The sequence below is a fragment of the Leuresthes tenuis genome, unplaced genomic scaffold (genome assembly GCF_036924035.1).
Source record: "Leuresthes tenuis unplaced genomic scaffold, fLeuTen1.0.hap1 SCAF_10, whole genome shotgun sequence".
NCBI classification, from domain to species: domain Eukaryota; kingdom Metazoa; phylum Chordata; class Actinopteri; order Atheriniformes; family Atherinopsidae; genus Leuresthes; species Leuresthes tenuis.
Window position 1 is genome coordinate 29,440,408 of NW_027325364.1, and position 15,825 is coordinate 29,456,232.

The 15,825-nt window shown below is 38.9% G+C and overlaps 1 protein-coding gene across 4 annotated transcripts in view; it reads right to left on the reverse strand.

Moving 5' to 3' along the window:
- Window positions 1-15,825, reverse strand: part of spire1b (spire-type actin nucleation factor 1b) — a 40,461-nt gene that overhangs the window by 3,757 nt on the left and 20,879 nt on the right. The window contains exons 5-15 of one of the 4 annotated variants that reach the window (XM_072394889.1): window positions 13,733-13,807; window positions 13,232-13,396; window positions 11,646-11,732; window positions 10,998-11,127; window positions 10,383-10,424; window positions 3,775-3,938; window positions 3,570-3,663; window positions 3,206-3,348; window positions 2,529-2,705; window positions 208-345; window positions 1-30 (exon numbers count right to left, since the gene is read on the reverse strand). The exon at window positions 1-30 is cut by the window's left edge and continues 41 nt beyond it. In XM_072394889.1, the coding sequence (XP_072250990.1) occupies window positions 1-30; window positions 208-345; window positions 2,529-2,705; window positions 3,206-3,348; window positions 3,570-3,663; window positions 3,775-3,938; window positions 10,383-10,424; window positions 10,998-11,127; window positions 11,646-11,732; window positions 13,232-13,396; window positions 13,733-13,807 (1,245 nt within the window). The remainder of the gene's footprint in view (window positions 31-207; window positions 346-2,528; window positions 2,706-3,205; window positions 3,349-3,569; window positions 3,664-3,774; window positions 3,939-10,382; window positions 10,425-10,997; window positions 11,128-11,645; window positions 11,733-13,231; window positions 13,397-13,732; window positions 13,808-15,825) is intronic. The other 3 variants (XM_072394890.1, XM_072394891.1, XM_072394892.1) reach the window with 3 other exon arrangements.

The window sequence follows — 15,825 nt, forward strand, 5'->3', positions numbered from 1 at the left end:
AAACCTTTTGGTTCGACAACAGAAGCAAAGCTGCAATAAAACGTTGTGACAATATTATTTGAACTGATTAGCATCAAGAGGCAATTTCCCTTAGGAGAAAGTTATTATGCTCGTTCTCTCATGGTGAAGAAAAGAAAGACAGAGCCCAGCTCATTCAGTGTCAGTCTTGTAAGTGATGGTTATAGGATTAATTTAAAAACATATTACCTTTCCCTTTTTCAAAGCATTGTAGACTTCTTTGTACTGCTGGAATTTCTCCAGCTCAGCTTTCACCAGCACCTGTCTGATGTGCATCACTTCCTCCACCGTCAGAGACAGACACTCCACTGGGAAACAGAACTCCTCCTGTAACAACACACACATATTCATAGTCATGTGGGGATGTAACATATTCCCTAAACCCATAACCCTTCCCTTAACTCTTAATCTTATCCTTACCCAAACCCTAGTATTGAGTCTCGAAAAGATTTTTACACTTTGTGAAGTCCAGCATCTTGGCTTTCGAACCAAACAGGAGTATTACAACTAGACCATGCATACACACACAGACCAGTGACCCTGGCAACAGCAGATTTAACACACAGGACCCAGTGTTTCTCATTCAGGACACAAACAGCCATCTTTCTGCACTTTTCACAGCAGTGTGAGTGGGTCCTGGCTACCTCTGGGCCATAAAAATGGCCCCATTGTTCAGTAAAAGAAAACAGCAGTGCAGACAGGGCTTATGACATAAATAGAACAAGAGTGAACACTATTAAGGAAGCTCTCAGAATACAAAAATGATCATCAACGGATAAAAGGAATAGCATACTGTTTAGACATAAACGTTACCATCTGATGCGCCACACCAGATTATAGTGACTAATTTGCACCTGTGGTCCCATGACAGACAAAACACCCTGCTAACAGAAACATGAACAAAACATATCTTTGAAAAAAATGTATGCACACTGAGCAATTACACATCCAAGAGGTCTACTCATTAAACAAAGCAAATCATAACGACAATATGTCATTAAGTACAGTGCTGTTCTTCCTTCAGCAAACTTAACTTTGTTTAAAAAGTGGTGATAGTGCTACAACTCCTCACATCAACAATTACGCTTTTCTTTTGATTAGTGATAGTTACGGTAAAAGCTGATTCCCCAAACACTGAGCAGGAAATACGCATTATCATAAGGGATGATACGCTTGTGAAGTGGATTTTCTATCGAATCTGTTGCTATGGTGGCCAAAACAATACAATAAAGAATGTGCTTAGCCATTGCCATTGAAAATCCAAATATAGACGTGTGAAGGGTTATATTTTACCCCATAACGATAATGTTACACTGATTTCTTTGACTTTATATATATCATTCTACCAGTGTTGCCATTATGATAACAACAACGGGGGATTTAATCGAAGATAAGGTTTGGATCAGTTGGTTTTATTTATCTGTTCTTTTTTTAAATTGGCATTGTATAAATTTGATGAATTTGGATGTTTTTTTATTTTATCTTATTGGATTATGGTTATATTACAATTCATTGGATTATAACTGGCTTAAATTGGACTGTATTTCTTAAGCGCCTTGAGATGATAAAAAACTTAAACTGAAACCCATCCCAGCGGTTATGGAGTGGGTACACCATGGACAGATCTCCAGTCCATAACAGAGACAAATGAAATTTACAGGGAGAAAAAAAACACCAATTTTAGACGTGTTTTTTTTTTAGAGCCTTTAAAACACTTGCACAAAATCTTTTGTCATTTTTTAGGGAGCTTACCAAAGTTATAAAAATAACTCTTACTATGTTATTAGGGTTCATTTTAAAACTGAATTTTGTAAAAAAGCTTTGACAGTAAACATGGTTTTTAGAGGATTTTTATAAACATTCTATCTAGATTAATATAAACAGCAAACACAGGTATGTTGTAAAGTGGGGCTACTTTGTGACTGACATATGGTTGTGCATAGTCTCCTCCCTGGAGCTATAGACCTATGTAGCTTTTATCCAAATATAGGAACTGCCAAATGTCAAGACTTCATAATGGTGGGCAGCAAACAAACAGATAAATACTTTATGTAATGTTTTGTGTATATAAACATATATATATGTAAATATATACATCTCTCGTCCCTTTCATTTCCCACTGATAAAGGCTTATTTAGGGCAGAAATTGAATTAAAATGTACTTTATTGAAGAAAAATCTGGCAAAATAGACAAGAAAATCTAATAATTAATTATATACACATACAATGACTAATAAACTAACAAGTAATTTGTTTTACACAAGAGCAAAGTTGAAAGTATTTTAGCTACACAGTTGCTACCTAAATGCACCAGAGTGTGACTAATGTTATAAAAAGCAATGCAGTTAGTGGTGCTGGTCACTAAATGATCATCAGTACATTTGTCATTAGTCTGCCATGGCAGAAGCCTGTTGATGCTGTTGATGAATTATCTCTAATGAAGCTGGAATCATTAGAAGAGGGCAGCTACAGTTACTAGGCCAGGACTGACTGAGAGGAGACCGGCAAACCTTGGCTGACTCTCTTCGTCTGATGTAAACGCTCGCGCAGAGAGAAAAAACTGCCTTCACCAACCTCAACGCAAACGTCTCGATAGGGTGGGAGCTCCGCAAAGGGTGGAGAGTGGAGGGAGAAGGGCAGAGGAGGAGGGGAGGGGTCCAGGAGTAAAATGAGGCTATCATCCCAACCTGAATGGGAGAGGACGGAGGTGTGTGTGGGAGAAAGGAGAACAGATGTCCTGTAGTTTGACAGAATAAGTGAGCATAGTTTAAAGAGGAGGTGACAGAAGAAAAGGAGGTGGTGGTGGTTGAAATCAAGGGGAGGAGGCTTTTCATGCAAACAAAGGGACAAGAAATATGGCAGGTGTGTGTAGTTTCAATCCTCTTTTTCCCCTTTCCTCTTTCCACTCCTTATCTACTCACACTGCCCATCACTCCCTCTGTTTCCAGATAATTAAGTTACTGAACCAAAATGGACCACTAGACTGGCTACAATTCACTCAGAAAGCCAGCTGAACGAGAAAAGTGATTTATTTACTTTGATGCATCATGGGATTTAGTCTGATCAAAATGCTATCATGACTTTGAATTCTTGCTGTTTTCATACAGTATACTATTTTTCTTCTATCTAATGGTATAGAAAATATAACATTCGTTTCACATAGCAGATTTATGACGCTCAGACTCACCAGAGACTTAGAGCTCTGTTTGGAGGGCGGCTGGAACAGTCGGACATTGGTGGGTGTTTCCTTCTCAATAGAGTGTCTCCTCTGGGGGGCCTGACGCCTCTCTGGTTGAGGTGTAGAGGAGATGGGAAGGAACATGGGTGGAGCTGGTGTTCATAGACAGGATGAGAGAAGTGAAAAAGAGAAAAGTAGGCAGATTAACTGGAATGAATCGATGACTGAATAATTCTGGAATAAAGAAGTACTGATCAAACAAAAAAGAAGAGTCAGGGAAATATGGTTGGCAAGGTTGCAAGATTAAAACTCATCGAACACTATCAATCCCAGATGTTATTAAAGAGGGACGTGGAAGTATTTTCTGACTCACTTTTCTTCCCCAGCGCAGACTCTGGGGATGTATCATCCATCAAAGATGTCGCCACACTGGAACTGCTTGCTGATTTGCGCCCCGTAATCTCATCCTTAATGCATAAATAACACATGCACCTCTGTCAGCATTTGCTCCACACATCACAGGTGCAGATTAAAAAAAATCCAGTCCAAAAAAAAAGGACACACAAAGAGATACTTACATCTGAGTCAGAGCTGTCCAGCTCTGCAAGGCTGGGAGCCTTCAGAAGTCTTTTTCTCTGAGGTACAGACTGAGAGCCAGAGGGTTCTTCTCTGGGTGACGCTGATCCATTGATCAGAGACAAAGTGCTGGATGTCCTCCTGCCCATGTATGGACTAAACTCATCTGCACAAAGCCATACAGGAGACATTCAGATTTCCGGAAAAAGCAGCTAAGAAGAATCCCAAAACACCTCCTCTTGTGCTCTTTTGCATCCTTGCTGGGTTCTTTGTTTTAATCTTTCTTGGTTATCTAATTTCCCATATTGGAAAGTTTTCAAATCACACTGTGTTTCATTGGGAGGCTAAACTGAAGGATGCAGTAAAACCTGTCACAGAGGAGTGAGGTTTGAGATCCATCTGAGGGTTAAAGAGGGGAAGCAAAGGAGCAGACCAGCGTTACACACAGAGCATGGATGCCCTTTTTCATTAAATAATGGAACTGCTATAAAACAGCACATCTCTCCTGTCAGCTTTGATATGTCTTTGGGGAACGCTAAGTCCTTAAAACTAAATATTCTATGACAGAATATCTGCCATTCTGCCTGATTCTAGCTGTAATTTGTGGGCAGGCACATTAACCGAAAAGACAAAAGAGGACTTGCAAGGAAGGTGAGAGGGAGGGAGGGGAGGATGATGAGACAAGCAATTTCTGCAAGAGGAAGATACAGAGCCGCAACTGAAATAGAACAGTCTCTCTATAACCTAACATTTTTAAGAACCTACATTTCCAGATTTTTGACTGTAACTTGCTAAAGAGCTAACATTCTGTCTTTTTTTTTTTTGGTTTTTATCTCAACATTTAAGTATTGAACTTTGGAAGATATTAGTTTTCAGCCAGGGAGGGAGATAGACAAGGCTGTTAAGTTAAAGGCAAACAAGGCCTTCCAAACCACATACTTTACCTCTTCCTGTACGGAACAAATCCTGTGGCATACTGCGAGTTTTGCCAAAACCTAAAAGAGGACACCTCCTTCATTAGAATAGCTACGAGTTGATCACAGAATTCAGTATGCCTGGAGCTTATATCCAAACAATCTATGTTTATTGATGCATCAAATACATGATTGTTTCATTGAATGCTCTAATACTTCTTGGGGAGGCCTTTATTTCTTAGTTCTGCTCTGATAATTTTCACTCTCCATCAACCAAAAGCGCACATAAATAGCCTGAATGTGTGAAAGTCTGCAGCATGTGTCTCACCGAATACTTTTATTAAGATTTTACTTACTGCTGAGCTGCATTATGGTCTTGCTGTTGATGGGTTGGAAAAGGTCTCTGACTCTAGATCACTTCATGTACTGTATAACTGCTTATGTCAAAATTTACCCTTCATGAAGTCTATGTTTTTTTGATTTTGAAGGAAATTATTTAAGTATGGGTGTAGTGGGTTGTGCAGCGCCCCATGTACAGAGGCTATAGTACTCGCTGCAGTTGGCCCCGGTTTGAGTCCTGCACGGGACGGCCTTTGCTGCATGTCAGTCCCCCTCTCTCTGCCCCCTGTTTCCTGTCTCTCTCTAACTGTCCTATCAATATAAGCATAAAAAGTATATAATAATTAAAAAGAAAAAAAACTCAAGTCAGACATGTTTTTGTGTTTCCTAAAGTGTCTGTCTTTGGCTGGTGTCTATGCAATGTTGGTGACCTAAGCAGAGAGGTGTTTTTGCATTGCTATTATCAAATAGTGGTGTCTGTGAACTGTGGACACGCTGGAGGTGTTACCTCACAAATCTGAAAAGCCAATCTTTGTCAAATGCCTCACGAAGAGAGTCAGGCATATAAGGAGAGTAAGGCAGGATTCACACAGACACAAAACTTTGTTTGGTTTATGGCGGCACCCCATTCGAAGCAAGACCACCGAAACTGGTAAGCTGGTCTGAATCCTGCCTACTGGAGGATTCACACAGATGGATACATAAATGTTAGACAATAGGTCGGCTAGGAGTCTAGAATTGCAGAGATAATTAGTCATAAAATCAGACGATTTGAATTGCTTGCCCTTCCACAGTCCCTTAAAAAATGTTAACAAGAAGCTAACAAGAGCATTTAATGGTTTCTGTGAACCAGTCTGGGCTTTGAAAGAGTTCAGAGGAAGAGCTTGAGGTGCCTCTTTGATACACATTTTTGTCCAGTTGGTCTAATTGAACAAGCAGTCGTGGGGAGAGCATAACTGAAATTAAGAATTTCTTAATTTGAGTGAAAAAATATGTCGATTTTAGTTTTTACTAAGCAAAACCAAGCAAAATGGAATGCTAATGTTAGCTTTGTATTTTAACAATGTATTGGGAGAATCTTTAAGTATTCATACTTCAAAATTCAAAAGATAAACAAACGATAAGAGATAAACTCTGAATGGCTTAGTTCAAATTTGAAAACTACATCAGGCCACACCTGTAAAGATAAATGATCCTTATAAAGGAATGAAAGCTGCGAGGAGTGATGGAATCTCATCATCTCCATGTCAGGCAGCAATCACTGCACCGTACTAATGTTAGCCAGTAAATACTTCAAATATATCTAAATAATTCTGTAAATAAACAGATTAAACATAGTAGATCTGATGTTCTCATCTGTAAAAAAAACATCTAGCACTATTTTTTGTCCAAAAAAAGAACACTTTGTCTTGATGTCAGTCTGATTCAAATCAAAGTGCAATTACTTTTCTTGTCCAACCATTATTTTGCATATGTATTCTAAATGTCCAACCAGGAGATCACATTTCTCCATTTTACTGGTCATCCCATAAACACACACACGACCAGATGTACGTGATATATCACCAAGATGTGGGATACAGCACAACTTTAATCTTGTGAGACACCTATTTCTTCCTGAAACTCGATTTTCTAGTCACTGATTAAAACCTTATTCATGTTTATTAAAGTGTCAGAGAACATGCAGCATCTATCCATAAAACATGGAGCAATGAAACTGCTCACACCAAGTGAGAATGATCAATTATAGAGGGAGGATTGTACACACGAACACTAACATTATGTTAGCTACTGAATGAGGGAGCATGAGGCAGTAAAGCTTGTGGTATGATGACAGGCACTGACTTCAGTAGGAGGAATGTGGAGAACGTCATTATTATGATTTGCCAGCCTCAACGGTGTTTCCTCATCTTTTCAATGAATATCATATCATAAAATTTAAAGGCAAACAGGTGCCACTGCTGATAGAATAGAGCAATCATGACATACAATGTGCTTCACTGTGGTGTGTAGAGCTTGATACTGACCACTGATTCATTTGCACGCTGATTCAATTCTGTTCTGCAAAGTCAAGTGAGTTGTGAAGGACTCATGTCTTCATGTTACAGCAGTACATTTGAGAGGTTATGCACATTGCAAAGGTGACACGAGTGTTTAGAGATGAAAGGCAACAACCAGTTATGTAACGTGGACCAAATGTTTGAGAAGAGCTTCTGGGAAGACTGTCTATGTGAATTCAATCAGTCAAATAAAACACCAAAACTATGTCCTTGAAAGATTGATATGACACAGTGATATTATATGTTAAATTTGGCTGGATAAAAGTTACACCAATGAATAAACTTTCACTGCTTATTAATTCAGTGTCTCAATTGCGATAACTGTTTGAGATCTCCAAAAGCGATGAAACCCTTAAAATGTCCCAATCCGCCTATGAGTCAATGTGATCTGTTCCAACCAGCAGGATTGCAGAGTTTAATCCTTCCTTTTGGGACTGACAGATGCTTATGAGATGAGATTCCCTTTCGTCACAAAAAACCTGGCAGTGAGTAGTATACATCTAGTTAACAGTATCTTCTTGGTGTTATGTTTGCCATTAGCACGGTTTCTGCCAGTTTGTAAAATGAAGGCTGTTTGTCATTATTTTAAAGCATTCTTCAAATATTTGTAAAAAAAAACTATCTTTCCTAGAGTAACAAGGTTAAATTACAGTTTTAGACTTCTGGTTGGATTAATATTTCTTTAAGTCTGTTTCAACAATGATATCACTCTCAGTGACTATTTTAATGGCAGCGATGAGACAAAATCCACCCTCCAAGTTCTGTGTAAAAATGCAGCATAAATATGATTTAAACTTACAGCAGAGGGACAGAAATATAAAGAGAGAATTTGACATCCAAAAGACGCAGGTAATTTGTCAAGCCACAAATTGCTGGAAACTAACTAACTGAACTTCTGATCAGATCAGGTTCAGCCTCAAGCCAAGCCAATTTCAGTAAACTTACAGTTTAAATTGGTTTAAACAGACAGTGTGTATGAGATCTGTGAAAAAAATTAATATTAAATACAGCTTGTGTAATTTGTATATTTTTAGTTTGCTGAATGATTTGTCATATCTTTTTATTTTATGAGAGTGAAAAATGTATATCTATTTGCACAGTTCCTTCTGCATGGGACAGCAGCCATATTACTGCCATAAAAGATTGGTGAACTGACAGCTGGAGGGGTGGCAGTCCACCTCCTTGCCACGGCTGAGGTGCCCTTGAGTCCCATGCTCCCCGTGGCATCTCGCTAACTCCAAAGCTAACAAAGCTAACTCCATGAGTGGGTGACCCCAGGGGCGGACTGCTAATCTGTGCGTTCTGGAAAAGTCCAGAACGGCCGTCCGGTCTACGGCCGTCGGCCCTGTTCAATAACCAAAATTTTCAGTCTATCAACTACCAAAAGGTGGCGCTTATAGGACAATCGTTACTCCATAGGCCTAAAAGCCAACAAAGAAGACTAACGTTAGTGTCTGTCAACAGAAAGAAGGAAAGCGGAAAAAGTGTTGAGTTCTTGAATAAACAATCATAAATAGTTCATCTGTGTGAGTTTTCTTATGACAGACAATATAGCACCATAGCACCCTAACCCCCCCAAATAGGCCCACTATTTGCGGGGGTTAGGGTGCTAATAGGTGCTAAAGTCCAGGGCCGTTTTTTGGTCCCAGTCCATCCCTGTGTGACCCTGTGCATGTGCATGTGTGTGTTCAACAGGTACCAACCTGGATGGGTTAAATGTGGAGGAGTAATTTTGTGAATTTCATGTGACAATGACTACATGACCATAAAGTAATCTTAATCTTAATCTTAAAAGTTACATAAAAGAAGAGTACTGCTTGAAGGGTGACAAAAAAGAAAAAAGTTGAGCAATACTGATTGCGCAATGCAAGAACAGGCAGTGCCACATGATTAGACTCTGTCAAAGATGCAAAAACATGATGAGATTAAACGATTTTAGGAAAAGCAAAGGGAGAGAAAAAGAAAAAAACAATAAGGCTTTTCCTGGAAGAAAATTGTTAATGAAGACTGAAAGTCTTTGGAGTGACTCTGAAGTTGCTTGCTGTCTCCTCAACAGCAAATTTAGCCAACCAATATAGATGCAATTTGGTTGCTACAAAGTGGGTGAACAGCACTTGTGTTGACTGCAATCTCCAACTTGACCACTGGGTATCAGTAACTGTAATCTTTTAAGTAATTTCTTTACAGTCAGTCAACATTTAAAGCAACTCGTAACCCTCGTAGTAGAAGTCAAATGTTGAATTAAAATGATGTGAGACACTGTAATATTTGGAACAAACAATGTGACTGCAGGGCATTTTAAATGTAGAAAACAAAAGCTACTTTTTCAAAGAAAACTATAAACTTTCAGGGCTTTGCAGGGCTAAGAAACCAGGTCTGAAGGCATCATGGAAACTAGCAATATTATTGTTTTATCAGCAAATAAAGTTGGTAACATTTTCACAGATGTAGTTGCAGTCAACTTCAACCTCTCGCCATATGGCATATGGAAATATAATATTCACTCTTCTTTTTGCTCTGTTTGCGTCTCTTTTAGCTCCTGAGAGATGTGTCAGGCCCTTCAGCTTCTGAATTATCCATTATGTTTACCAACTATTGACTCACATATTCTGCCAATTAGTTATGAGCAGATGGCATAAAATGTTTTTTTTCAAAGCTTTTCCACTGCAAACAGCAGCCTTTTACTGCATGAGATGACAGATGGATTTGTAGGCCAGAAAAGCAAAACAATGAGCTGAAAGACACCAAAAACCTCTACAGCCCTAGTACAGGCTCCAAAATGTCAATTTGTTCTTCACTACTGGCACCTTCAATGTCACATATGAACATTCGAACAATTAACATTAAAACTATGGTTGGAGGAGCTTTTACCAACCTCACGCTTTGATTACATTTTTAATTGTTCAAATTAACTGTTGAAATTTTGAGTATTTTCAGTCAATTTAATTTTCTGCTTCAAGTTGTCAAAATTGAGTATATGGAGCAGCAATACCCTGCATGCAAATGGTTTCAGCTTTACTTTATAAACGCAGTGGATTAATCATGCTCCCCAAAGTTATGAGTTTGCTCTCTTAAGCTTCCTCCTACTAACTCGTGTCCCATTTCTCTATGTTTCATCTCCACAGGCAACAGTCAAACACCATCAAACACAGAAGCACGGCATGAAATGTGTGTGCTGATGCTGAATGTGGGTGTGGGTGTGCATGTGTGAGCTGATAGAGGAGGTGAGTAGCAGCCACAACATGGCACAACATGGAAGGAGATAAAAAGCCAGGTAATCAGCAAGGGAGACTTTACCTGACGCATCAAAACTGAAAGACATGCTAAGAGGCCGAATTACTGCAACGAGAAACAGTCACAGCATGGGAGTTACTGCTTGTGAGAGGTGGTAAGTTAAGGCAAGACTTAACACATACAAGAGGAAGCAGTGTGCTTGTATTCAGCAAATAATGCTGGGAAATGGCATGTTGTCTGATTTCACATAAAAAAGAATTCAACTCTTTTATGATAGGAAATAAGCCACAGCCCATCAGTGACAGATTAATGTAATTCAAAAATGCAGCACTGGTTTTAGTGTAGTTGGTGTTAAAAGAAATGCAGACACTTAGCATTTTTTTTTGTGTTCAACTTTCACACACTGCAAACAACGTGTTGAACAAAACATTAATAGGCAGTAGTAGCAACACAAACATGAAAGGTTAAGCAGCATCAGCTACAACAGCAAAGAGCAGACGCACAAATAATAGTGTTGTAAAGTGTTAAAGGAACTAAAACAGCTCGAAATAATGAAGCTGCAGCACAGTTTGTAAGTAATCATTGCAGAGTGAGGTATGATTGTATGTGTGAGAATGTGTGCTTGTGTGTGCGCAACAACAGTACAACTAGAAATACAAAATGACAAGTTTTCCATACCCAGCCTTCCTCTGCGGATCTCACCGGGCGACACAGGGCGAAGTTTCCTCTCTGCCTTGATCTCCTCCAGGATCCGCTCATGCAGGGTGGGAGGAGGCTGAGTCTGAGGTTTCAGCTTTCGAGCTGATACCTAGCACAGGTTGATGGTGGGTGACAGAGGGTAAACAGAGTGGAGTGCAAAAACTGACATGAGCGGCCTGTAGCCAGCAGGCCTGCTTCTCGCCACTTCCTCATGTCTCTTGTGAGTGATTGATTGATTTCTGAGAAATGAGTGCCCTGCTGAAACAGCGTCTGCTAATCCAGCTGCAAGATTTCTATCAGTACAGGAGAGATGAACACTGCTTTCCAATTAATCTGCATGTCAATAAAACTCAAATTAGACGGCTTAAACATTCAGATGTTACAGAAATAGGTTTTAAATGTAATGTACATTCTTATATAAATCTTTGAGTCTTGAACACCAACTCATATCAGGTGATATGTGATATCATAAAGTAATTATCATGATTTTAGCTTTAAGATTTACAAAGTAACAACATAAACAACTCCAAACTAGAGAGAGTCACAGAGATTGATGCAAGAGATCATTTGTTTAAAGGGAAGACATGTTTTAGACTTAAATCTACAATATTTTTTAATTGTACTCACAGGATTAAGAGGTGGTCTGGACCTGATGAACTCCAGGATAACTTCATGAGCACTTTTCTTTAACCTTGGTGGGATGTCTCCATTCACCTGATTACACACAAAGAGAGAAAAGGTTTGACTCCAAGAGTAGTCGAGTCTAGTCCTATATGTATAAGCATGTTTAATGTTCAGTGTGATACGAGGTCTGGTTTAAAAGTCAAAGCATAAAATTGTTTGTTTTTTAAAAATGTAAAGAAACCAATAGTTCCACAGTTTAGGAGACGCAAAAGCAAAGGCCTGATATCCTCGGGACAACCAGGAGCTTCTGGTCAGCTGATTTTAATAATCTCATGGGAATGTGCAAAGTGAAAAGGTCAGAGAGGAAAACCATTTAATGAAAGAAAAAAAATAAATCTAAAATTCTATTCTAAAACTAACTGGAAGTCACTTCAAAGAGTTCAATATGAAAAAGCCTTGGATGTGGGAATTCAAAGCTGGCATCAATGTCACACTCAGGTAGATCAAGTTCCATCTGCAAGTTGGACCATCACTGAGATTTGTCCCTTGTTGTGCTCACAAACCACATGAACAATACCAGCTGATAACAACGTCTTACTTTGGTAAAAACACCTTTGTTAAAAACACAATTTGTTCACTGATACATCTTTGGACAGTACTATGAGTGCAACCGGAAACACTTTTACACAAACTAAGAGAATTGGTAATAAACTATATATCACTGCAGCTATCACAACATTTTATGTGCAGGGCGGGCAGCCATGTTTGGTGTCAAGGTCCCAGCTGTTGAAGTACTCAGGCTTTCGAAAATTCAACTTCAGGGGGAAGATTGTCTAGGCAGATTGTAATCTAAATCAAAGTTTTGTTGGATTGTTTCAGGAGGTCATCTACAACCCAAATTTAAAAAATGCAATGTGAACGCAATATTTTATTCATGACCGTATATCGAAGACATGTCAAATGATGAAAGTGAGACATTGTTTTACTCAGAATAAAAAAATACTAGATCATCTTGAATTTGATGGCAGAGCAACATCTGAAAAACACTTGAAATTGTCCAACTTTTGTTTATTATTGCTCATGTTGAATTACAGACTGTGTGCTCAAGAATTACCTATTACTAAAATGATATCCAGCAACCACAACAACTCTTACTTTTAGGAAGGGAACTGTCATTAAAATATTTTTATAGTAATCCTGTTATAGTCATCTTAAGGTTAGCCAAGTTAGTACATATAAAGGCAAAAGAAAAGAATTTTGAAAAGTATATCTGGAAGTTGATGTGGAAGTTGAAGCTCCTGCCTGGTAATTTGAATGTGATCAGCTTGAAATAAAACACAACTGCTCCAAAAGTGTCTAAATAAATTGCTAATATATACATCAAGTCATCAAAGAGTGAAAGAAATACAACCAACCCTGGCCTCAGTATTATCATTTACATGGATTTTCAAGTCAATCCAAGAATTTTCCCACAAGATAAAAAAAAACTGTGTAGTAAACAGAAGGCATGAACATGGCTTTAATTTCTAAACCAAACATACTTCATTGATTATTGTATTGTGGGCTGCAAAATATTTTTAGACACTCACCATGACTTTGCGCAGTTTGTAACGTTTGGACCTGATGTCATCCATGAGCATCTCATAGGGAGTGAGCTGATACTCGATGGGCAGAGGGTTGTACTGACGCTCCTGCACCTTCTTCAGCTTGACTCCATCACGAAGGTCCCTCATCACCTGAACCCAGAATCGTGCCTGACAAAGAAAGCAAACAGCAGCATTGAAATTGGGTGTAGATGTAGAAAATACCACAATCCCTTTAAGACAGTAGTAAGTTGTATTTGATTCAAATCTGTGAGCTAACCTCTCAGTCCAGCAAAATTAAGGGGAAAGAGGTGGCTGCATCCAAGTCAGCATTATTCCTGAGAAGTTCCTGTGTCACTTACTGTTTCGAGTGGTGCATGGTTTCATAGAGGTTATGTTATGTAAACATACAGTCGTGAAAAATCTCTCTGACTACATCAAAATGGGTCTACACCAATAAGAAGAAATCATCAGTTTAGGCTTGAAGTTTGTGGTGTTGTTGTATACCCAGTCAGCATTCTGTAGCTCATTCAGGTCTCGGCCAGGCTCCTCTGACGATTCCACCTCCATCTTCCGGAGGTTCTGGTAGAGCAAGAAAAACGGTCAGCGTTAGTCACAGCGCTGACTCCAGTTAAGGTGGTTTATTGTTACGCTTCAGCTGAAGAAGAATTTTGTTCTGGTTCGAGAGACACAGTTGCTGTTCATGTTCAGTTTACAGACAGCCAAAGGGAGCAATTAACATCAGGCTGCACGAGTCACAATAATCAGAACATTTTCATACCTTCATGAGGATAACTACAGTCAAAAGTAATTATTGGTAACCTACACAAAAGATAACAATAAAACATGGACCCATAGTTAGTTACTGACACGCGGTAATAAACTTTTGATGTTTTAAATAAGTAGTCTGCAGCCGCCACGATGGCCCTATACTTCCAGACTAAATGTTTTCACAAAGTACAGTTCAATAAGACCCAAAGCAAACACCTGGATCCAACAAAAAAAAATAACATTTGCATTTGCAGACAAAAAAATATTGAATGTTTTGCCAAGAAATTTAACACAGGTTCTAGACAGTATAAAGTAGAGTGACAGTGGTTGTCCTTTCACCTTAATTCCTGCCCCTATCAATCAGGGTCAAGCTTTCGTTTTTGTTCTGCACCAGTCTCAAAACAACTACATCAGCCTCTTTGTACTTGCCTGATTTAAATATCATCAAGCATTAGCTAGCTGGGATGCTAAACTATACTAATTTTCATACGTAAGTGACATGTGTGAACTCAAATGTCTTCTACATTAGCTCGTCACTTCTTGAGATTACCCTCCCAGAATTCAAAGAATTTTGGCCAACATGTGGACTTGATCAATGGTGTTGACTCGGGGTAAGTGTTGCTGCCTAGACTCAGCAACATATCCACCAGATATGTCCAAATTTGAATTTTATTTGGGATTCTGGGTCCTTTCTGGCCTTCACAACACTTGCTATAACCAGTGTCGAAGACAGCTTATAACCCTTGGGCCACATCTGGCCCACGTAACTCTTGCCTGCACCATAAGTGTTAAAAGTAGCCTAGATTAGGCCTAAATGTGTTTTCTATTCAGGCCAGCCACATAGGACGTCGGGAAGATCAGCGAGTGCACCCATATGTGAATACAGAATTAGATGCTGTAGAGCATTTACAGCCAGCGAGTGTGTGTGTGCCGTTAAGAGTTGTTAGCTGCTTCATTCCTTTTTTCCCATTCTCATTCACTTTAATGAGGAACACTGAGTAAATTTAATTGGAGTTGTTAATTCATTTTGCTACCACTGCTTGCAGTGAATATTTCAGATAAAGTTAGAATTTTCAAGAGGCAGTACAGACATCAGCCAATCTCTTTCATTTCATGACTGATGAATGAATGGCTGTGCGGCTGAACTGCTGACCTATTGTCACTACAAATCCAAATGTGGGGTAATTGTTAAGCTTTAAGACATAGTGTCCTTGTGAATCCTGCCTAACTGATAGTCATTTCAATTGCCCTTTTTCATGTCTCAGAGCCATGAATACACATATTTGCAATGTTGCTCAGTGCTCTGGCAACTTGTTATAAGCCAATGCAGAGTGTGTGCCTTATCAACCAGCTACAAAGTGATTCGAGTGCTGGTACTGAAATAAGTCCCGAGACTTTCATCTTGGGGAAGCAGTAATATTTTTTGTGTGCAAACTTGTTTAAAGTTTCACTTTTGATAACCTGGTTTGACTCTCTGGCATGTCCTATCCTCTTTCAAAATTGACTAAGTTCAAGCTCTAAAACCACTTGGTTAGGATGAGGAGAAGATTGGCTTAGAATTCAGCCTTTGAGCACTTGCACCTGTGAGTATTTTAGTGTTGTCAAATTGACCAGACATCATGTATCATAATTTATTCAACAAAATTTAATCCAAAATGCAGAGGCATCCTTACTGCTTCCATAAGAAATAATGTGATAAGTTGCAGTCAGGTGCTGATAATCAAATGCATTTGTTTGAATAATTGATCATCAGTAAGTCTGATATAAAGGCAGATGTTTTGGCAGTTTGCCGTAACATTCTTTGTTAACACAATGCGTTAACATCAGAA